The sequence below is a fragment of the Beta vulgaris genome, chromosome 5 (genome assembly GCF_026745355.1).
Source record: "Beta vulgaris subsp. vulgaris cultivar EL10 chromosome 5, EL10.2, whole genome shotgun sequence".
NCBI lineage: Eukaryota > Viridiplantae > Streptophyta > Magnoliopsida > Caryophyllales > Amaranthaceae > Beta > Beta vulgaris.
This window is the reverse complement of record NC_079206.1, coordinates 27,126,281-27,150,388: the sequence shown is the minus strand read 5'-3', so window position 1 is coordinate 27,150,388 and position 24,108 is coordinate 27,126,281. Positions and strand designations below refer to the sequence as shown.

The 24,108-nt window shown below is 39.1% G+C and overlaps 1 protein-coding gene and 1 long non-coding RNA gene across 2 annotated transcripts; one reads left to right on the top strand and one right to left on the bottom strand.

Moving 5' to 3' along the window:
* Positions 1–2,416: 2,416 nt before the first annotated feature.
* Positions 2,417–4,401, top strand: LOC130591455 (uncharacterized). Its single transcript, XR_008969235.1, has 2 exons — positions 2,417–2,689; positions 3,372–4,401. It is a non-coding gene; the product is annotated as an uncharacterized LOC130591455 (long non-coding RNA).
* Positions 4,402–19,010: 14,609 nt separating this feature from the next.
* LOC130591454 (uncharacterized) lies at positions 19,011–19,874 on the bottom strand. Its single transcript, XM_057394778.1, has one exon. It carries the CDS (start codon positions 19,627–19,629, stop codon positions 19,099–19,101), a length of 531 nt encoding a protein of 176 aa, XP_057250761.1. The 5' UTR covers positions 19,630–19,874; the 3' UTR covers positions 19,011–19,098.
* Between the last annotated feature and the right edge of the window lie 4,234 nt (positions 19,875–24,108).

The window sequence follows — 24,108 nt, the reverse complement described above, 5'->3', positions numbered from 1 at the left end:
GCAGTTTTTACATCCATTTGGTGAATTACTAGACCATGAATCGCAGCTAATGCTATCAAAATCTAATAGTAGCTATTCTAGCTACGGAGCATAAGTTTCAAAGTAATCGATACCATATCTTTGCCTAAAACCTTGGACCACTAACCGGGCCTTATGTTTTAGTATGGTTCCATCGATTTTCTTTTTCCTTACAAAAATCCATTTACAACCTAGGGGTTTGCAACCGGGAGGTAAATTAGCTAAAATCCAAGTTGATTACCCATTATGAATCCATTTCATCATTCACTGCCTCTTTCCAGAAAGCAAATCATGAGACTTCATAGCCTCATCAAAGGTCCTAGGATCCTCCTCCATATTGTAACAATATGAAATTTGAGTCAAATTGACTCCCTTGACCGTTCAACTAAATATAGTTAAAAATCCGGTCCAAAATATTTCTCTTTTCTAATTCTTTACTTTTCCTAATTTCCGGTGTTGTAGTATCATGATCATTAGAAATGTCATCCACAACATTGGAACTAGTACTAGGTATCATGTCCTTTGGTCTTGGAATCGATGAGAATCTAGTCTCATAAATATTGCATCCCTTTTACTCCATCACGGAATGAATAGAGACAAAGTCATTGGGCTCAATGACATAAAACCTATAGGCTTTGTTATGTATCGCATAGCCTATAAAAATGCAATCAATTCCTTTTTCGCCTAAAGTTTTCCTTTTAGGTTCCGTCAATTTGACAATTGTCCTACCACCCCATTGTAACGTCCCGACTACTAATTCACTATTTAAGATAATCTAATTAGCAGCGGAATACCTATTTAGTCGAGGCATTACTGCCGCACCTTCGGTGAGGAAGGTGCAAGGCTACAATCATATATCATATTTAAATATTAAGAGATATAATCGTGATAACTTAAACATCTTATATTATATTAAAGTAGACAATGTTAACGTTACTTGAAATAACAATGATAACTTATGTTAAAGTATATGGTCTTACATTCTAGATAAGTTGACCTTACAAGTTAGTAGCACTATTACTAGATGATTTAATAAGGTGGTAATCCTTGCCACTATGCAATACCATCGTCCCCAGCAGTACCTAAAAACATAAATACAAAAAAACGTTATCAGCCGAGGCTCAGTAACAAACTACCCTAGTAACGTAAACTCATTTCAACTCATTTTATTTATAAAACAGGGAGAAAGAATAATTCAAACATTTATGAAAACAATATTCATTCAATTCACTTTAATATTCTATGATTCCATTTCATCAGTTTTTAATCTGGTTGATGTACATCAGTCAGTGTTGGGACGTCTCCCAGTATGTGTATGCACCACTGTGAAAGGGCCTTGGCCCCGGGCATTACCCTACACCAGTAAACAGTAGTGGGCCAGTGCCCAGTAAACAGTAGCGGGCCAGTGCCCCGGTAAACAGTACGGTACGTGCACGACCTTCAGTCAGTTAGTAGGTACAACCAACCAGTTCTTTCACTTTACTTTATCATGTTATGTTTCTTTTATTTTAACAGTGATCAGTATATTTCAGTAACTCAGTAACTTCCATTAATATTTCATAAGCAATAACATTTCCAGTGATCAGTATACCTCTGTAACCCTATATCTTTCAGTCTTTTAGAATTATATAAATCTCAGGATACGTAATCAAAACATGTAATAATATTCCCGCAACTCAAAAACACATGTTCATAAATCATCATCTCAATAGCATATTATAAAAACACATTTCAAAGGAATTGTGGGTACCAGCAGTAGTTGTTACCTTGATTGCAGAATAATAATAATAATCCTCTTCTTATGTCCTTGATATCGTCCTTACTGAGCTCCGAGGAACGAGTTCTTTTAAGTTTCAAAACGAGTATTTTTATAAGTTAGAAATCAATAGAACATATTAGTATAAGTGTTCTTTAAGTATGATTCTTAGTTTACAATATTGTTTATATAAGTTTTATAGTCTAACTTATTTAACGATTACGTAATATGTTGATGTTATTGTAATACTCCGAATTTTTAACTAATTATATTATTTACCAATTATGTTTATTAGCTTAATTTTGTCCTAACTATTTTTTCGAAATGATCATGTTAAGGTTATTTTCTAAAATATACTACATTTAGTTTAATTATTTTAAAAGTTATGTTATGATGGTGGTGATTTACTTATAATGTAGTGTATAGTTTTCATATCTTATTGACTTTGGAAAATCACCATGACCACACAACTCATCTTCTTCCTCAAGCTTCATGACCTTGCTCCCCAAGGCTTCTAGAACTCCTTGCTCCCCAAGTATTCTTCACCATTAAGTCTTCATTAGTTTAATGGAGTTTTTCTTCCTAAAATCACTATAAATAGTGGGTTAATTTCACCATTTTTCATCAACTCGAAAATTTCAAACTATAACCAAAACCTCCATTTACACCATCAAATAAAAATATGAATTTCCATTGATGTGACTTATTCTTTTTGAGTACCCATGAATGGCCCTAAATACCCACTCTCTTTCTCCTTTAATTTTAGGTTGTGGTACTGTTTTTCCCCAATATCGTCTTCTTAAAGTCAGAATCTGCATATACTTCCTTCATGAAAGTTGTAGATCGTGAAAAGTTATTGAATTTAGATCCAAAAATAAACTGATTCGGAGTTCGGAGTAAAGAGTTAGACTCTCTGTAAGTTTATATTGTTCTAAGGTCCATTTTACTTCATAAAATAATCATACAACCTAATTATAGTTTAAAAGGGATTGACATAGTCATTATTACTACACCTTAACTATTCGAATGGTGTTTTTGATTAATAAAATTATAGTTTCATGCTCACATAGTTATTACTTAAGTTTATGTGTTATGAGTACTAATTAAGTACACTTGGATTATAAGTATAATGTTAGTAAGCTTAAAAATAACTATAGTCCCACTTTTAGCTTAATGATATGATTATCACTTCTTAAGTTGTAAATTAAATAAGTCACTTATACATGGGTATCAATTAGTATGAAACATCACTAATACAAGTTAGAGTTTAACAATGAGTTAGATATCACTTTACTATTAAAAGTCTAACTAAAGTATGAAAGTTCTATAATCATACCTTCAAGTCATTAAACATGAATTTCCATGAATCTTAGAAGTAATGATTATTACTAATTAAATAGTTTTACATAAGTTAGTAATCAAGTTACTAAATTCAAGAAGTATAGTTTTAGTAATAAATGGTGATAATACGGTTTCATGATTATTAAATTCATAAACACTCTAGTAATTCATAGACACATGATGGAAATGGAACGTAGAGCTTATAGATTTAGAATAAAATATATTAATAATTCGTCCTTTATTAATTCTTGAATAGATTAGAAAGGAAAAGGGATATTACAAGCCTCCCCCGGCTATCAAGTATAATAATCGCGACTCGAGGTAACGTCTACTGCTAACACTCGCACTCCCCTTCCAACTACGTTTAATGACGCTTTTACATAATGTTTTGATGATATATGTTTATGGATTGCGGGATATGAAATGTTTTGCTAACTGATGCTTACGATGATGTTATGATATAAACTGTTTTTCTTGATGCTTGAAAGATGTTTTATGACGTAAATATAAAAATGACGAAACATGAAAAATGAAAGTGAAAGATGGTTTATGGCAGTACTATGTTTTCTGGGCCGTGCACGTGTCATTCTGTTATATGGCGGCAACGCCACCTTTTGATGGGGGATAACGTCCTCGGTGGTACCCGCATTATATTTAGCATTATATGCCACCTTCTGACGGGGGACAAAGGTCCTCGGTGGCTTTGCCTTATGTTTGGCATTATATGCCACCTTCTGATGGGGGACAAAGGTCCTCGGTGGCTTTGCCTTATGTTATGATGTATGGCTTTATGTCACCTTCTGATGGGGGACATATGTCCTCGGTGGCTTAGCCTTCTGTTGTACTCGCCAAATAACCAAAAGAAGATTTCTGATAATTAATATGATATAATGATGAGTTACAATACGTATCATTCTTTTAAATCCCTGATATGAATTGCAAACTGGTTTAACTATATTCTCCCCTCTCTGTTTGCAAATAAAATGAGTTGAAATGAATTTACGCTGTTAGAGTAGTATGTTACTGGGACTCGGCTCATGACGTTTTGTTTTCTGTTTTAGGTATGGCAAAGCATATGCAAGGTGATATTATGGATTATGTTGAAGTAACTCTACACATATTTGGGATGTTTAGAATACTATGTATTATGAGTAATCATTATTACTCTACTTGAGAGTTTGTATATTTTTAGAGATCATTTTAAGGCTATTATTTTATTTATGGGCCCATAACCCACAGTTTAAGTTCCGTTTCCGCTGCCAATCATGAGTAATTAAGGTTATGAATCTTCGGGGCGTTACAGTTATAATAGTTTATCCACAATCTTTATACTTATCTCATGATAATCGATAAATATTACTTAGAAATCAAATTAAACGTATTATCCATAATTTAGTCATATTATCATGTTATGAAAGCTTAGAATTTAATAGTTGTACTCATATAAGTGAGTTAGTTATTAAAATTATAAGTGTCATAACTTTTAAACTAAATTAAGAATATATGTTAAAATATGTTATAACTTAAATAATATGAGACTTGATAACCTATAATTTATAAGTGGTTTTTGGTTTGACTATCTACTACATGAGTATATTAGTCTTGGCATTACTTAGCAATTAGAAATATGTTACATGGGAATATATCATGTAAAATCTTTTTTTTTTTTTAAAAGAGTGATTTAGTAATATGAGCAACATTATTAAGTGGGTCATTTTGAAATACTACCTACATATACATTTATAAAAGGTTGAGAAACAAATTTCAAAAACATAAAACTTACCCAAAAGAAAATGAGACCCACTGGTGGTCTTCAAAGACACGCACGGGAGGAGGGAGAAGAAGGAGTGTGGAGTTGCAGGCTGGGCGACAGCGTTCCGCGGCAGAGGAAAGGTCGGCAGTGGGCGGCAGTATGTCGGTGGCGGCGGGGCCACAGGGGTGTTGGGTTTGGCAGTGGCGCGCAGGGGAGGAGAGAGAGAGAAAGTACGTGGGTCTTTGACCAGCGAAGGAGGGTCTGCTGGTGGCGGAACTTCGCGGCGGCGACAGGCGAAGCAACGGTGACGAGCAGAAGGGTGAGTGGTTGATGTGTGGTGGTGCGATGGTGTCGCACAAAGGAGAGAGAAAGATACGCGTGCAGGGGGGTTCGAGGAGGATGCGAGTAGGGAGGGGAGATGGTGGGTGCTGGGTGTTTCTCTGGTGATGATTGGATGGTGGGGCAGTGACGCTCGTAGGTGGTGGTGGAGCGGTTGTGCTGTGGTGGTTGAACAGAAGAACAGAGATTTTAGATACTGAAGTTTTGTTTTCAAAATCTTCCCATGGATTGTATTTTTTTCTGTATTTTGTTTGCGATTTGTGATTGAAAAACTCATCCATTCCTCCCTATTTATAGAGAAACTTCCATCTTAGTAGATGAATTTCAGAATTTTAAATTACCAAAACCATTTGAGTCCATGGAATGCAAGAAATCAAGTGGCTAAATTCAGTGGTTTTGAGGTGGTTCTTTAACTTTGTTGAGCAAACTCCATTCTTGTCCTTCCACGTATGGAGGAGGAAGAAGATGGAGTTATTGCTTTCCTTTTAATTTGTGTTTTAATTTCTGATTTTGAGGGAGAATATTGCTGGGCAATTTTGGTTTGTTTGGGCTTCAAAGAATTTGGGCATTGGGTCCATCAGAATTTGTTACTAACCTTATGTCCTACATCATTTACAAGATTGATGCTAAGATTTAGTAATTAATTACTAAACAAAATAACTTAGAAATTATCTTAGAAATTTTTATTTACTAAAATTGATTCACTTTTAGTTTAATAATTAAGATTAGTTATTAATTAAATAAAAGTAAAACTTAGGATATTACATCCTTCCCCTCTAAAAAGTTTCGTCCTCGAAACAAAACTGGAGCTCAGTTAGAACCTAAATCATTGATAGCATAAACATTCATATATAAATTCAATCCATATGATATTTGCGTAATAAGCAATGTCATAAATCATTTCATCAAATAAACATTCAGATCATGCAGTATCATATAACTTTCAATTAAAGCATTCATTACAAAACGATCATATCACCCTAAGAGAATAGGTGGGGGTATTTCGTTCTCATTTGTTCCTCTACTTCCCAAGTAGCTTCAGAGGTCAAGTGGTTAGCCCATAGAACTTTCATCATTTGGATCACCTTACTTCTCAGTTGCTTTTCCCTTCGGTCAAGTATTTCAATTGGTTTCTCCTCATAGGTCAAGTCATTTCGTAGCTGTAAAGGCTCGTACGCGTGTCTAATTATGTGGCTCGAATTTGGGACATATTTGCGCAACATCGACACATGGAATACATTATGGACCTTGTCCAGGTCAGTCGATAATGCTAACCGATACGCTACTTCATTAACCCGTTCTAAGATCTCATATGGTCTAATATACCTTGGGCTTAGCTTCCCTGATTGGCCAAATCTCATGATTCCTTTTGTGGGTGATATTTTCAAGAATACGTGATCTCCTACCATAAACTCCAATGGTCTTCTCCGTTGATCTGCATAACTCTTTTGTCTACTCTGAGCTGCTTTCATTCTTGATTGTATCAATCGGATCTTATCTGTGGTTTCCTGAATTAATTCTGGACCTATGACACGTGCTTTGTTAATATCGCTCCAGCACAAAGGCGTGCGACATTTCCTTCCATAAAGTGCTTCATAGGGAGCCATCCCAATAGTGGCTTGATAACTGTTATTGTACGAGAATTCCACCATAGGTAAGCATTTCTCCCAAGTTCCTTGAAAATCCAAAACACAAGCTCTAAGCATATCTTCCACAATCTGATTTGTCCTTTCTGTCTGTTCGTCTGTTGTCGGATGAAAAGTAGTACTAAAGTTAAGCCTTGTTCCCAGAGCTTTATGTAACTCTTTCCAGAATTTTGCTTGAAATCTTGAATCACGATCAGAAACAATCGAGCTAGGCACTCCATGTAAGCGTACTATCGTGTTCATATATAATTCAGCCAATCCATCCAAACTCCAATTACTCTTCACTGCTAGGAGATGTGCCGACTTTGTCAACCGATCCACAATAACCTAAATGGCATTCATTCCCTTGGTTGACATAGGCAAACCCAAGATGAAATCCATCGATATGGAATCCATTTCCACTCTGGCACATCCAAAGTGTAACACCCCCAAAATCCACACGCGTCTACCACTGCCACGTCGCGTCGACTTCGGGAGCGTTACCGCCGCGATGGAACGCAAGGCATGATAAGAGTTAACGATAACTCAAAATATCATCTTGAAAACTAAAATGCAGCGGAATTAAAATATAAATACAACTCGGGAATCATCAATGACCCCTTTCATTCAAACCACAAACCATTTATATAAGTCTTAGGAAAACCAATAATACTTATTTCAAAATGTTTTAAATGTAAATACCAAAGCCTAGTCCCCGTATGCTCAAGATTATGCAGCAGCACCAGCACACGTAGTCTGCTCCCCATTGTAGCACCAATGGTTCATCGCAGTTCATCAAACACATAATAACAAACAATCAGCTATGCTGAGTACGTAATGAACCATTGAATACACATAAGCATAAATGATGCACACATGACCAATCTTAAGCATGATGCTAACATTATTACATCCTTTGACCCTTTAATCTTTAATCTTTATTTGGCATCGAATGGGCACCGTCATATTACTAGAATCATACGGGCTACTGAATCCTTAATAGACACTAGGTCTATTAGATGAAATGCAAATACGGTTTTGTTCCGTCTCACACCCATCACCTTAGTATGCATACCCTCAAGATCAACGGAACCTTCCGCCTACTTGATGTCAAAAATATAAGGACACTACTGTCGTCACAGTAGGCCTGCGTAGGAGCGTAGGACAAGTCCCACACTCCCCCATTGTTCATCACTTGTAGGGAGTCCAGCTACAAGATATTGCCATAATTCATTTTAATATTAACCATTCATTTCATAACCACATATAGTCATTTACCTGTTCTCTTAGTTACAATGCTCAAATCGTATCTCTTGTAACACTCTTGGTACACTATGGATACATAGAATCATTTACCTGTCCTTTTAGTTACAATGCTCGAATCATATCTCTTGTAACAACCTTGTTACACTATGGATAGATTAAAAATGCTCTTGTTTATACTACGATAGAATTACGCATTCCAATGCAACATATCGATTTCAATTACAAATGTCTAACCAGACAATCTTAATCAATCAAACGTTCCCTATCATGCTTCTAGGTTCCAATAACATAGATTGCAACCTAATCATGATACTAATACTTGGGATTAAACTAGTACGCGTACGTACCTTGTAACAGAGAATTTTCGATGTCTTAATCGAACGTTCCGCTTATGAAATTGGGACCTAAATCGTTAAATAAAACTTTAGTGCTACGTCGTTGATAACATTAACAACTACTACGTAATTAAGACTATACGGTTTAATAATTCGACGTAAACGATAACTAAACCCCTTGTTTATGCATTTTCGTTACTTCTCTATTATAAAGAGTTTAACGTCTTTAGGAGTCAAAGCTAGTGAACATACTAATATTAGTTAGTGTCATTAGTCCACTATCTTTACCAAACCAGTTAAATTATAAGTCCAACCATGTTTTATGTCCAAAATCATATGTCCAAAAGTCTTAGGTCCAATCCAGTATTATGTCCAAAGTTATAATCGCAATTATAGTCAGAATAATAAAAATGAACTCATTAACTTGAATTATTAATTAACTAATTATAATTTAACATAATTATGAAAACATAAATTATATTTAAACTTAATATAATATATTCAATATATAAAATGATTTATACCGTTAAGCTCGCCGGCAACCAACTCCGGCGACCAATTTCCGGTAACGGTGCACACTACTCGCGCACAACCGCACGAGTCTTCGCGTCACACCAAGCAACAGCCTCACAAAACCGCTCGCGAGCCTCGTCACTCGCAGCACCTCGTCGCACAGCCCCACTTCGCACAGCCCCACTTCGCACAAACCCGCGTCCTGCTCGTCTCGCACACGAGCCACGCACAGCAGCAGCAGCGAGCCTCGCGCAGCCACGCTCGAGCACAACTCTTCGAGCCTCGTCGCACACGCACCTCGCACCAGCACCCCCGAGATTCGTCGCTCGAAGCCCTCGCACGTCCCTCGAACACTCACGGACTCGCTTGCTCACCCACACTAGCACGTTCGCTTGCACACACCCGCACCCTTCGCTCGCACACCTCGACGAGGATCCGCGAAGAACCCAACGAGGGAGACGAAGAGAGGGGCGAAGCGAGAGAGATGGAGACGAGGAAGAACAGTGCGAGAGAGGAGAGAGAAATTAAGAGAGGAGAAGAAAGGGGGATGACGGCTGAGGGAGAAAGGAAATTTAGGGTTTCTAAAATTTTTCTCCTCTTCTTTTCCTTTTTATAATTTTCTAAAAGTGGTAACTCTAGATTGGGTAAACTCGGCTTAACTTTTATAAATCCGAAATTAACCTAACCGACTCGTATTAATATTATTATATTCTTATTATTCTATAAATAATATTAAAATACCTTTTTATTATTTTCTTGGTATTTTTTTAATTATTACGAATTAATTCCAAAAATACGGAGTATTACAGGCTTTCCCCCTTAAAAGAAGTTTCGTTCCGAAACTTGGAGGTAGCCAGTCTTAACGACGATCTTTTGCACTTCTAACTCCCAAAATTTCATAAGCGTTTTCTAACGTTCGCACAACAGATCAGCAATAACTACAAATAACTATCATAATTAACATAATTTAGGGTGAAAGCGCGAAATTCTATCGCATTCTTCCCCCCTTAAAAGAAAAGTTACGTCCCCGTAACTCACGTACCTCTTGAAAAAGCTCAGGGTACTTCAGACGCATTGCATCTTCTGCTTCCCAGGTGGCTTCTTCAGTTTTTGATTTCTCCACAACACTTTGACAATTCTGATGTCCTTATTCCTCGTACTACGCACTTTGCGGTCTAGGATCTGGATAGGTTTCTCCTTATAGGATAAGGTTTCATCTATTTCGACATTCTCCGGTTCAAGTACATGTGACTCATCAGGTACGTATCTCCGGAGTTGGGATACGTGAAACACATTATGGACCCTTTCTAAGTTATTGGGCAAATCTAGGCGATAAGCGACTTTGCCTACTCTCGCCAGAATCTCATATGGTCCTATGAATTTAGGGCTTAACTTCCCCTTTTTCCCGAATCGCATCACTCCTTTCATTGGAGATACCTTAAGCAATACTTTTTCCCCGACTTCGGAATTCTCATCCCTTCGCTTCTGATCCGCATAGGATTTCTGCCTGTGCAGCCTTAATCTTTTCTTGAATGAATCGCACCTGATCCACTGTCTCCTGAATAATCTCAAGTCCTAACACTACAGTCTCACTAATGTCGTTCCAACACAAAGGGCTACGACACTTTCTCCCATATAGTACTTCGAATGGTGCCATCTTAATACTAGCATGGTAGTGTTATTGTATGAGAATTCTATGAGGTCCAAATGGTCTTCCCATGATCCCTGGTATTCTAAGGCACATGCTCGCAACATGTCCTCTAATGTCTGAATAGTTCTTTCGTTTGACCTCTGTAGCTGGGTGAAAGGCTGTACTCATCAATAGCTCACTACCAAAAGCTTCCTGAACCTTTTTCCAGAAATTCGAAAGGAATCGCGAATCTCTATCTGATACTATACTCGTGGGTACTCCATGAATGACATTTTTCACATAGGCCTTGGCTAAGGCTTCCATACTCCACGTATCTTTCATAGGTATGAACCTTGTTGTTTTGGTTAGTCTGTCCACTATCACCCATATGGTATTATTGCCTCCCCGACTCCTAGGTAAGGCTACAACGAAATCCATGGATATCGAGTCCCATTTCCATGTCGGAATGTCTAAAGGTTGAATCTTTCCTTGAGGTCTCTTGTGTTCACTTTTGACTTTCTGGCACGTTAGACATTTTGAAACAAATTCAGCTACTGCTCTTTTCATCCCAGGCCACCAGAACATCTTCTTGAGGTCCTTATATAACTTATCTCCCCTGGGTGGACGGAATAAGTCGTGTTATGACCCTCACCATTATCTTTTGTTTCAATTCTTCACATTTTGTGCGACACACCACCTACCCTTATATCTTATGCTTCCATCCTCATGGATCGAAACCCTTCTGCTTTTCCCTCCTTAAGCTTTGCTTTGACTCGCTCAAGCTTCACATCCCCAGGTTGACTCTCTTTATTTCGTCTAGGAAGTTAGGCTCGATGGCTAAGGCACTCAACAATCTTTCTACCTCCCCTTCATGAACAACTTCTATCTGGAGTCTAGAAAACTCCTCACAAAGTTTGTCGGCAACGACTAATGTATTCAGGCTATGGCTAGACTTGCGACTTAACGCATCAGCAACGACGTTGGCTTTACCCTCATGGTACTGGATGTCTAAGTCATATCCTTGATGAGCTCTAACCATCTGCGCTGTCTCATATTAAGGTCTTTCTGGGTGAAGATGTATTTGAGCTTTTGTGATCAGTGAAGATTCGACAAGTCACCCCGTAAAGGTAGTGTCTCCAGATTTTTAGGGCAAACACTATTGCGGCCAATTCTAAGTCGTGTGTTGGGTAATTGACTTCATATGGCTTCAACTGCCGAGACGCATAAGCTATGACCTTCCCATTTTGCATAAGAACACAACCCAACCCATTCTTGGACGCATCACTATACACATCATATCCCTCATTCCCATTAGGCAAGGTTAGGACAGGTTAACCTTTCTTTGAGCGTTTGAAAGGCTTTCTCACTGTCCTCATTCCAGTTAAACCTACAATCCTTCTTCATCAAAGTGGTCATGGGCTTTGCTATTTTGGAGAAGTCTTTCACAAATCTCCTATAGTAACCGGCTAAACCAAGAAACTTCTATGTCTGTGACATTCTTTGGAGTAGGCCATTCACTCACGGCTTTGATCTTTGCAGGATCTACTGACACACCTCCTTGGAGAAAAGTGACCCAAAAATGACACTCTTTCCAACCAAAATTCACACTTCGAAAACTTCGCATATAGTTGGTTGTCCCTAAGTGTCTGAAAATGACTCTCAAATGACCCTCATGGTCCTCCTTGCTCCTAGAATAGATCAGTATATCGTCTATGAAACAACGACAAATTTATCGAGGTAGGGTCGAAAGATCCTATTCATAAGTCCATGAAAACTGCAGGTGCATTAGATAACCCAAAAGGCATTACCGTAAACTCATAGTGGCCATATCTAGTCCTGAAAGCAGTCTTAGGTATATCATGATCAACAATCCTCAATTGATGGTAACCTGACCTCAAGTCTATTTTGGAGAACATCCCCGCACCCTGAAGTTGGTCGAACAAGTCATCAATCCTAGGCAATGGGTACTTGTTTTTCACAGTGACATTGTTCAACTCTCGATAGTCTATACACAACCTCAAACTACCATCCTTCTTTTTCACAAATAAGACGGGTGCTCCCCATGGTGACATGCTAGGTCTAATATACCCTTTGTCTAGTAGTTCCTCCAATTGGTTTTTCAACTCGTTCATTTCTGCTGGAGCCATTCGATATGGGGCTTTCGAAATTGGTCCAGTCCCAGGTACTAGGTCAACGGTGAACTCTACATCTCTCCTTGGTGGCATACCAGGTATATCTTCAGGAAAAACATCCTGGAACTCTCGGACTACTGGCACATCCTCAGGTCTAACGGATCATCCTCAATTCTTCTCACCGAACACATAAATAGAGGCCATCCCTTGTCTACGTAGTTCTTAAGTTGTATGGCATTGATCACCTTAATTCCAGGTTCTCGAGGTATTCTCCTATATGACACTCTTTTTCCCAAAGGATCTCTCAGTTCCACTTTCTGCGCATCGCAGTCTATCTTAGCCATGTACTTTCCAAGCCAATCCATCCCCAAAATAACGTCTAGGTTTGATAAGTTAAACTCTATCAGGTCAGAAGGAAAGAAACTCTCTCCTATTTTCATGGCACTTTTAGAAATCTTTTAGAGCATGAACATTCCCCAGACGGAATGACTATAGGCATAGAAATCGACTCAGACTCGATCAATGTTAAAGTCCTAACATTGAATGGGCAATAAATGACAATGATGCTCCAGAATCAAACAATACTTTAACAGGAGTGGAGTTGATAGAAAATGTACCCGAGACAACATCCCTTCGAGCCTCTTGTTCTCTAGTCGACATCATATACAGCTTCCCCTTGCCCTTATCTTGGGAATTGGTTGCATTGTCCCATTAGATGCTGATTATTGGTGTTGGTTAAGGCTTGGAGTAGTTAGAATTCCCATTGTAAGCACTTCCCCCATTTCCATTCCCGTTTCCTTTCCATTTCGGGTTTGCCCCATAATTCCCATTCTTTTGGCCATTGATCAGTTTGTTCTTCGAATAGCACTCATATGCCCTATGTCCCAATTTCCCGCATTCTCGACATTCCACCTTGTTACCCTCACAGTCTCTACCAGGATGGTTGTTAGGGCACTTCTACACCTATACACACGCTCAGTCTGCGGTATGTGTTGTTATTGCGGTTATTGTTGTTGGGATTAGTTGTTATTGGTCCCTTACCGAAATTCCTTTGAGGGTCTTGATGGTTTTGGTTCCCATTATGCTTCTTCTCAAACTTCTGGACCTCAGGGTTTGGATTATCCTTTCGTTTCTCACCCTGCTTACCCCCTTCCTCTCTCTTCCTGATGGCATAAAGATGAGCAGCTTTGCCAAACACATGATCTAAAGAGGTGAATGTATCTCCCCCTAGTCTTCCTTGCAGGTCAAGGGTAAGTCCTAGTTCGAAACGTGAGGCTTTAGATTCCTCAGTAGGTGCTATTTCCGGGGAAATCTCATCAGCTCGATGAATTTCCGTAGTACTCCTCAACAGACAGAGTCCCTTGTTCCAACATCATAAATTCCTGGGCTTTCTGCTTCTTAAGGTATGGAGGGTAATATTTGTCCCTTAAGGCCTTTTTAAAGTTTCCCACCCAAAACAGGCTGACTCAGGAGGTTGCTCTTAGCTTGGGTCCACCAGAAATGAGCATTCCCTGAAGGTAGTAGCTCGCTAAGGGCACAGTTTTCTCATCAGGGCAGGATAGGTGAAGAAAAGTTTATCGAATTCCCCAACCCAGTTCTCTAATTCTTCAGGTCCCCCTTTCCCATTCAGTATTGGTGGGTTCCTACGGCAACCTTTTCGATAAATCCCCTTCACGATTGTGACCTTGGGCTAGGTTGGCAGTGATTTGCACCAAGTCACGTATCGATTGCTCGATATTCAGAGAGGTTTCAGGCGTGCCTCCCTCCCGAACCATTCTACGCTGAAAATAACATAATAGCTATCTCAGTGACACACATATCCCCCTGTAATTTCTTAACCAATACACATTGCACATATAGCAAGCAGTCGTCACGAACAAATATTAAGTCTTTATTGACTTGCAACAAAACATCTCACATGAGACGTCACAACCATAAACAAGGAATATCATAAAGTATCATTAAAGGTTTTGAAATAAACATATTACATATGTATAGGTATTTAAGAGATAAAACGATCGTTTCAATCAAGTAAAGAGTTTTGTCGCAAAAATAAGGTTTTAGTTCAACACCATTTTTGAAACATCCTTGTACATCCTCTTTACCTAATTATATTTGAATATTGCAAGAATCGTTCGCAACTTCAATTGAACAATCAAACAACACATTCGAGTTCAAGACACGAAACGAAATCACATTTGCAATCATTCCTATGACTTAATGCACATAACATAATATGTTCTATATGCTCCTATCCCATACTACCCATTTTGAAATCTTTTTAAAACGTCTTTGAAATTCAGAGCTTCGCTCTGATACCAGTTTTGTAACACCCCCAAAATCCACACGCGTCTACCACTGCACGTCGCGTCGACTTCGGGGCGTTACCGCCGCGATGGAACGCAAGGCATAATAAGAGTTAACGATAACTTAAAACATCAATCTTGAAAACTAAAATGCAGCGGAATTAAAATATAAATACAACTCGGGAATCATCAATGACCCCTTTCATTCAAACCACAAACCATTTATATAAGTCTTAGAAAAACCAATAATACTTATTTCAAAATGTTTAAATGTAAATACCAAAGCCTAGTCCCCGTATGCTCAGATTATGCAGCAGCCAGCACACCTAGTCTGCTCCCCATTGTAGCATCAATGGTTCATCGCAGTTCATCAAACACATAATAACAACAATCAGCTATGCTGAGTACGTAATGAACCATTGAATACACATAAGCATAAATGATGCACACATGAACAATCTTAAGCATGATGCTAACTTATTACATCCTTTACCTTTAATCTTTAATCTTTATTGGCATCGAATGGGCACCGTCATATTACTAGAATCATACGGGCTACTGAATCCTTAATAGACACTAGGTCTATTAGATGAAATGCAAATACGGTTTTGTTCCGTCTCACACCCATCACCTTAGTATGCATACCCCAAGATCGAACGGAACCTTCCGCCTACTTGAGTGTCAAAAATATAAGGACACTACTGCGTCACAGTAGGCCTGCGTAGGAGCGTAGGACAAGTCCCACACTCCCCCCATTGTTCATCACTTGTAGGGAGTCCAGCTACAAGATATTGCCATAATTCATTTTAATATTAACCATTCATTTCATAACCACATATAGTCATTTACCTGTTCTCTTAGTTACAATGCTCAAATCGTATCTCTTGTAACACTCTTGTACACTATGGATACATAGAATCATTTACCTGTCCTTTTAGTTACAATGCTCGAATCATATCTCTTGTAACAACCTTGTTACACTATGGATAGATTAAAAATGCTCTTGTTTATACTACGATAGAATTACGCATTCCAATGCAACATATCGATTTCAATTACAAATGTCTAACCAGACAATCTTAATCAATCAAACGTTCCCTATCATGCTTCTAGGTTCCAATAACATAGATTGCAACCTAATCATGATACTAATACTTGGGATTAAACTGGTACGCGTACGTACCTTGTAACGGAGAATTTTCGCTGTCTTAATCGAACGTTCCGCTTATGAAATTGGGACCTAAACCGTTAAATAAAACTTTAGTGCTACGTCGTTGATAACATTAACAACTACTACGTAATTAAGACTATACGGTTTAATAATTCGACGTAAACGATAACTAAACCCCTTGTTTATGCATTTTCGTTACTTCTCTATTATAAAGAGTTTAACGTCTTTTAGGAGTCAAAGCTAGTGAACATACTAATATTAGTTAGTGTCATTAGTCCACTATCTTTACCAAACCAGTTAAATTATAAGTCCAACCATGTTTTATGTCCAAAATCATATGTCCAAAAGTCTTAGGTCCAATCCAGTATTATGTCCAAAGTTATAATCGCAATTATAGTCAGAATAATAAAAATGAACTCATTAACTTGAATTATTAATTAACTAATTATAATTTAACATAATTATGAAAACATAAATTATATTTAAACTTAATATAATATATTCAATATATAAAATGATTTATACCGTTAAGCTCGCCGGCAACCAACTCCGGCGACCAATTTCCGGTAACGGTGCACACTACTCGCGCACAACCGCACGAGTCTTCGCGTCACACCAAGCAGCAGCCTCACAAAACCGCTCGCGAGCCTCGTCACTCGCAGCACCTCGTCGCACAGCCCCACTTCGCACAGCCCCACTTCGCACAAACCCGCGTCCTGCTCGTCTCGCACACGAGCCACGCACAGCAGTAGCAGCGAGCCTCGCGCAGCCACGCTCGAGCACAACTCTTCCCTCGTCGCACACGCACCTCGCACACCCTCGAGATTCTTCGCTCGAAGCCCTCGCACGTCCCTCGAACACTCACGGACTCGCTTGCTCACCCACACCAGCACGTTCGCTTGCACACACCCGCACCCTTCGCTCGCACACCTCGACGAGGATCCGCGAAGAACCCAGCGAGGGAGACAAAGAGAGGGGCGAACAGCGAGAGAGGGAGACGAGGAAGAACAGTGCGAGAGAGGAGAGAGAAATTGAGAGAGGAGAAGAAAGGGGGATGACGGTTGAGGGAGAAAGGAAATTTAGGGTTTCTAAAATTTTTCTCCTCTTCTTTTCCTTTTTATAACCTTCTAAAAGTGGTAACTCTAGATCGGGTAAACTCGACTTAACTTTTATAAATCCGAAATTAACCCAACCGACTCGTATTAATATTATTATATTCTTATTATTCTATAAATAATATTAAAATACCTTTTTATTATTTTCTTGGTATTTCTTAATTATTACGAATTAATTCCAAAAATACGGAGTATTACACAAAGGCTGCAACAAACCAGCTGGCCTCTGGTGTTCTATTTTAATCCTCTGGCATGTTAAGCATTTAGCCACAAAGTCTGCTACTTCCTGTTTCATATTGCTCCACCAGTACATCTGCCTTAAATCCTTGTACAACTTATTTCCTCCAGGATGAAGTGAATATGGTGCATTGTGAGACTTAGTCAAAATCCTTTTCTTCAAATTTTCATCATTTGGAACACATAATCTTCCTTGAAACCTCAAAGTTCCATCTTCTTGGATCACAAAAACCAGGTGACTTCCCATTCTTCACATCCACCTTTATTCGTTCCAATTGTGAATCCTTTCTCTGAGCTCCCTTTATTTCATCCATTAAGCACGGCCATACTTCCATTGTATTCAAACAAGCACCCTTTTTCTTCTGAATGAGTTCTACCTCCATCTTCATCGAATCATCATGAATGGCTCGGGATATAGACACGATTGTTTTTAGGTGAGATTTACGACTCAGGGCATCAGCAACTACATTGGCTTTTCCAGGATGGTACTGGATAACAAGATCATAGTCCTTCAGGAGTTCTAGCCACCTACGTTGCCTCAGGTTGAGCTCTTTTTGGGTGAAGATATATTTCAGGCTTTTGTGATCAGTGAAAATTTGACACGAGGCTCCATACAAATAATGTCTCCAAATTTTGAGGGCAAAGACAACAGCAGCAAGTTCAAGGTCATGTGTAGGATAATTTTGTTCATGTGTTTTGAGTTGGCGAGGCATAGGCTATTACTTTCCCATTTTGCATTAAGACACAACCTAACCCGTGTTTAGAGGCATCACTATAGATAATAAATCCCTCGGTTCCAGATGGAAGGGTAAGAACAGGGGCAGTGGTGAGTCTTCTTTTAAGCTCTTGGAAGGCAAGTTCACACTCCTCAGTCCACTTATATTTGACATTCTTCCTCACAAGTTTGGTTATAGGTAAGGCAATTCTAGAGAAGTCTTGCACAAATCTTCTGTAATAGCCAGCTAATCCCATGAAACTCCGAACTTCAGGAACATTAGTTGGTCTAGGCCACTCCACTATTGCTTTTATTTTCTCGGGATCCACAGACACACCTTCTTCAGAGATAATATGACCTAAAAATGATATCTTCTTGAGCCAGAATTCACACTTTGACAGCTTAGCATATAATTGATTTTCCACTAACATCTCCATTACTTTCCTCAAATGCTCCTTATGTTCCTCCATGTTCTTAGAGTATACCAAAATATCATCAATGAAAACAACCACAAACTTGTCTAGGTATGACTTGAAGACACGGTTCATTAAATCCATAAATACAGCTGGTGCATTGGTTAACCCAAAAGTATAACAACAAACTCATAATGACCATATCGGGTTCTAAAGGCAGTTTTTGGAATATCCTCAGGCTTGATACGAAGTTGATGGTAACCAGACCTCAAATCTATTTTCGAAAAGACTTTTGCACCTCGAAGTTGATCGAACAAATCATCTATGCGGGGTAATGGGTACTTATTTTAATGGTGATCTTGTTTAATTCCCGATAATCAATGCATAACCTCAAACTTCCATCCTTTTTCTTTACAAATAAAACTAGGGCTCCTTAAGGTGACACAATCGGTCGAATATATCCTTTTTCAAGTAACTCATCTAATTTTTTCTTCAATTCTTGTAACTCGGTTGGGGTCATCCTATAGGGTGCCTTGGAAATGGGGGCTGATCCTGGGATTATCTCGATGCTAAAATCTAATTCTCTTTGTGGAGGCATACCAGGTATCTCATCGGGAAACACATTTGGGTAGTCACAAACCACAGGTATATCAACTATGGAAGGTTTAAGGGAATTTAAATCTATGACACTACAAAGGTACCCAAAATTGTCAAACTCAGGCATCTTTTGAGCTCTCAACCCATAAACAATTTGGATTTGAGGTTTTGTCACAAACTTTTGGTATGAAACTCTACGCTCATCAGGTGCTTTAAGAGTCACACTCTGCTTAACACAATTGATGTCAGCCTCATATTTAGTCAACCAATTCATCCCCAAAATCACATCAAACTCAGATAACTCAAACTCTACAAGGTCAACTAGAAACTCAACTTTCCCCAACACAATTGGACAATTTCTATACATGACTCTACATCTCACAGTTTCTCCAGTAGGTAGGGCAACACTTAGAGAGGAAAAGTCACATGATGGTTGCAAGTTCAGGCTTTTGGAAACAATGGGGAAATGAAAGAATGTGAAGCTCCAGAATCAAATAAAACATGGACAGGCAAAGAATGGATAGAGAAGGTACCAGTAATAACAGTGTCATCATTCTCAGCCTCATCTTGCCTCATGACATAGATTCTTCCTCTCGGTGCTTGTCGGGGTGGATAACGGTATGCTCCAGCGGTGTTGTTGTTTCGGTTGCGATTAGTACCAGCTGAAGATGTTCCACCAATGCTATTATTTGCTCCCGGTGGCTTACGACAATCCCTGACATAATGATCACGACTCCCGCATCTATAGCAAGCATTTGAGCCAACAGGACATTCATTCTCTTAATGGTTCCTTCTTCCACACTTGGCACACTCCTGAGGTTTGTTCATTGGTGCCCTGAAGTTACTCTAGACTCGGTTACCTCCATGATAACCTTGACCCCTATAATCAGATTGAACACCATCATTTCTCCTGAAATTTCGGCTCCCTTGATTAGGCCTTTTTGCTTCTCCTTGATTATCATTTCTCCCATCATTCCCCCTTTTAAAGTTACTACTCTGAGATTCTCGAAGCAATACTACGCATTCCACATTTACAGCAACATCAACCATATCCTGGTATGAAGTGAACCTTTGAGATTCCAACCTATCCTGATATTTGAGCTGAATACCTCGCTCAAAACGGTTCATCCTTGACTGCTCACTAGTTACCAGCTCAGGTGCGAACCTTGAAAGCTCCATGAACTTATTAGCATATTCCAAAACACTCATGGTACCTTGCTGTAAGTGAAGGAATTCATGTTCTTTCTGCTTCCTAAGTGAGGGAGGGTAAAATTTATCTCGCATCAAATCCTGAAGTTTGCTCCATCCAAACCCAGGTTCATTTTTCTTTTCTTTAACAATCTTCCACCATAAGCTTGCTTGGCCCGTGAGATAAAATACAGTAAAGTCTACCCTCCATTTCTCAGGGCATTGCAAGGTTTCAAACAGCTGATCAATGCGATTAATCCAATCTTCAAACGCCACTGGATCAGACTTACCATCATATGAAGGTGGGTTAAGTGATGAGAACTTTTTGAACATCGCAGCGCTCTCATTTTCATTAGTAACTACCTTCCTCCGTGATTCTTTTGGCTCGTGGGATTGACGTGAGGGGGTAGGGATGATTAACTCAGCTAACATAGTGCTCATATTTTCCAATCTTTCCATTCTTTCCGCATTCCTATCTAAAGGTTCATAATCATCATCTTGGTCATCCTCCATATGCAAATCCTCCACGTGAACATTTTCAGCACCATTTGTAACATCGTTGTTGACGTCAACGGTCGACATTCTGCATGTCAAATTAAGGTTACGTTGTAATAAAATCGTAAAACATTCCCATTTCCCGTATCCTACGCTCACACTCATTTTATAAATATTTTTCACCATTATTAGTTTTTAATTTACTTAATTTAATTTTTATTGATCATAATTCCTTATTTTATCTATAGTTTAATCAATGTACCTTTAAATCCTCTTTATTAATTAAAATATTTTAACGTAAAACCATGGGGTTAAACGTTATGGTTCAAAACTGTTGGCTCTGATACCACTCTGTAACTCCCCGACTACTAATTCACTTTTTAAGATAATCTAATTAGCAGCGGAATACCTATTTAGTCGAGGCATTACTGTCGCACCTTCAGTGAGGAAGGTGCAAGGCTACAATCATATATCATATTTAACATTAAGAGATATAATCGTGATAACTTAAACATCTTATATTATATTAAAGTAGACAACGTTAACGTTACTTGACATAACAATGATAACTTATGTTAAAGTATATGGTCTTACATTCTAGATAAGTTAACCTTATAAGTTAGTAGCACTATTACTAGATGATTTAATAAGCACTAGGGGAAAAAAACAGAAGGGCTGCGCTTTTGGTAAAAGCGCAACCCTATTATTGAAGGGCTGCGCTTTTGTAAAAAAAGCGCAGCCCTACATAACAGAAGGGCTGCGCTTTTTTAAAAAAGCACATCCCTTCAGTGAGTAGGGCTGCGCTTTCAAAAAGCGCAGCCCTACGCTTTTAGAAGGGTTGTGCTTTTTAAAAAAGCGCAGCCCTACTAAGTGAAGGGCTGCGCTTTTTAAAACTAGCGCGGCCCTACTTTGAATTTTTTTTTTGTGAATTAGTGCGCGCATGTAATAGTAGTATCTTTTGTATTTCCCTCTTTCAATTTCCCACGCACCACCTTAGAGAATTACGAGCGAGCCCTAACTACAATTCTTCACCACCACCTTTTGCTCCACCACCTTGCCCACCTCACCTACGCCACCAACAATTCTCCACCAACAATTCTCCACCACCACGACCACCTGCGCCACCAACAATTCTCTACATTGCCCACCTCACCTGCGCCACGACCACGACCACCACTGCTGCGCGACCAACACTGCTGTGCCACCAACATTGCTGCCCACCACCACTGGGTTTGCGCGACCTTACGCACCACACCTTGCGCCACCACCTTTCGCCACCCACCACGCACGTGCAACCCTTCTTTTCTCTTCTCTTCTCTTCTCTTCTCTTCTCACCATTTGAGTGGTCAATTAGGTATGAATAAATTTTGTTTTTAAGTTTCTTTTGTTTTTTTTAATTATTGAATTAAATGATTAATGTGCAATGTGGCCTGGGTTTTGTTAATGCTAGGAAGAAGAGGCTTAGGAAGGCAGATTAAAGGTCCAACTATCTCTTCTCTCTTCATTGCTCGTCGTTGGTGATAAGAGGTAACTAGTTTAACATGTAGACAAAGTTGTCATGTGCTTCAAATTGATTAAGTTATGATAATTTAGTAATGTATAATTTGTTGATATGAGATTGTATGAAAACGCAATGTGATTTAGCTATATATGAAATCTACAAGTTGTTGAATCATCATCATATATGCCTAGATACCCGTTCAAGACTTACTCATTAGGAGTAAGTCTTGAATAGTCCCCGGTTTGGGACTGTTCTTGGACGTTTGATCTCACTTAGGTGGTGAATGTGTGTCTTCTTTTCAATTCTGAGGAAAATCTTGGCTTATCGTTTCTCTACATTGTTCTCTGGTACATATGTAGATAAGCAATTATCTACATTGTGTACTTGGAGAACTGTAGGGAAATGCTGCCGGATTTTCCTTAGAATTGAAAAGTTGGCATATATTCACTAGTGAGATTAGACGTCCAAGGATGGGTTAGGTTGGAGTGATAAGGACCTTTGACTGCATGCATACAATTGAACATGTAACTATCTTAGCTTGTTGTATACGTGTGTGATTTGAATATGTGAGTGTGTGTACTTTAATAATGATTGATGCATTATAATGAATGTTGTGTTTAATTATTAGAGGTGGTCTTCTTGAATGAGATGGATCGTACTTGGATGTATGGTAGTCGTGAATCGATTGAGTTTGTGAATGGGGTCTCGGAATTCTGTAGAAGTGCATTAGAATATCAAACATCCTCTGGAGCAGTCGACTTTTATTGTCCTTGTTTGGATTGTAGAAATGTGAGCAAGGTTAGTAGTATACATGTGGTTAGGGAGCATGTCTTTCGCCGTGGGTTTAGGCCTCAATACCAGTATGGTTTGGCATGGTGAGCAGGGGAGGTATATGGGAAGCTCTGGAGTAAAGAATGATGTATGTGAAGAAAAAAAGAAGGATGATGATGAGTTAGGGGATGAGAATTTGGATGATGAATTTGGAGATGATGATAGGGATCGGGTAGACGAGATGATACACGAGGTTGAAGATCAGTCGTGTAGACGACCTCGTATTTTTGAGTCTATGTCTCAGGCTGCTGAAAAGCCGTTGTATCCAGGTTGTACAAAGTACACCAAACTTTCGCGGTGGTAACACTGTTCAACATTAAGTCGAACGCTGGTTGGACGGACTCTAGTTTCACATCGTTGTTGGAAGTTTTAGCTGAGATGCTCCCTGATGGAAATGAACTGCCAAAGTCGTACTATTATGCGAAGAAGTGATGTGTCCTTTGGGTTTAGAGTACGAGCGGATACATGCTTGTCCTAACGATTGTGTGCTTTATCGTAATGAGTATGAGCATTTACATGAGTGTCCACGTTGTGGATTGTCGAGGTACAAGCGTGAAGGAGCTGGAGGTAGTGAAGGACCACCAGCCAAGGTGTTGTGGTATCTACCCATAATACCTAGATTTAAGCGCATGTTCTCAATTAAAGGAGATGCGAAGAATTTGAGGTGGCATGCAGATCGTAGGAAGAAAGACGGTCTGCTCAAGCATCCGGCTGATTCGCCTGAGTGGAAAACTATCGACAGGGTGCATAAGTCATTTGGTAATGAGGATAGGAATCTGAGGCTTGGATTATGTACGGATGGCATGAACCCTTTTGGCAATCTCAGCTCGC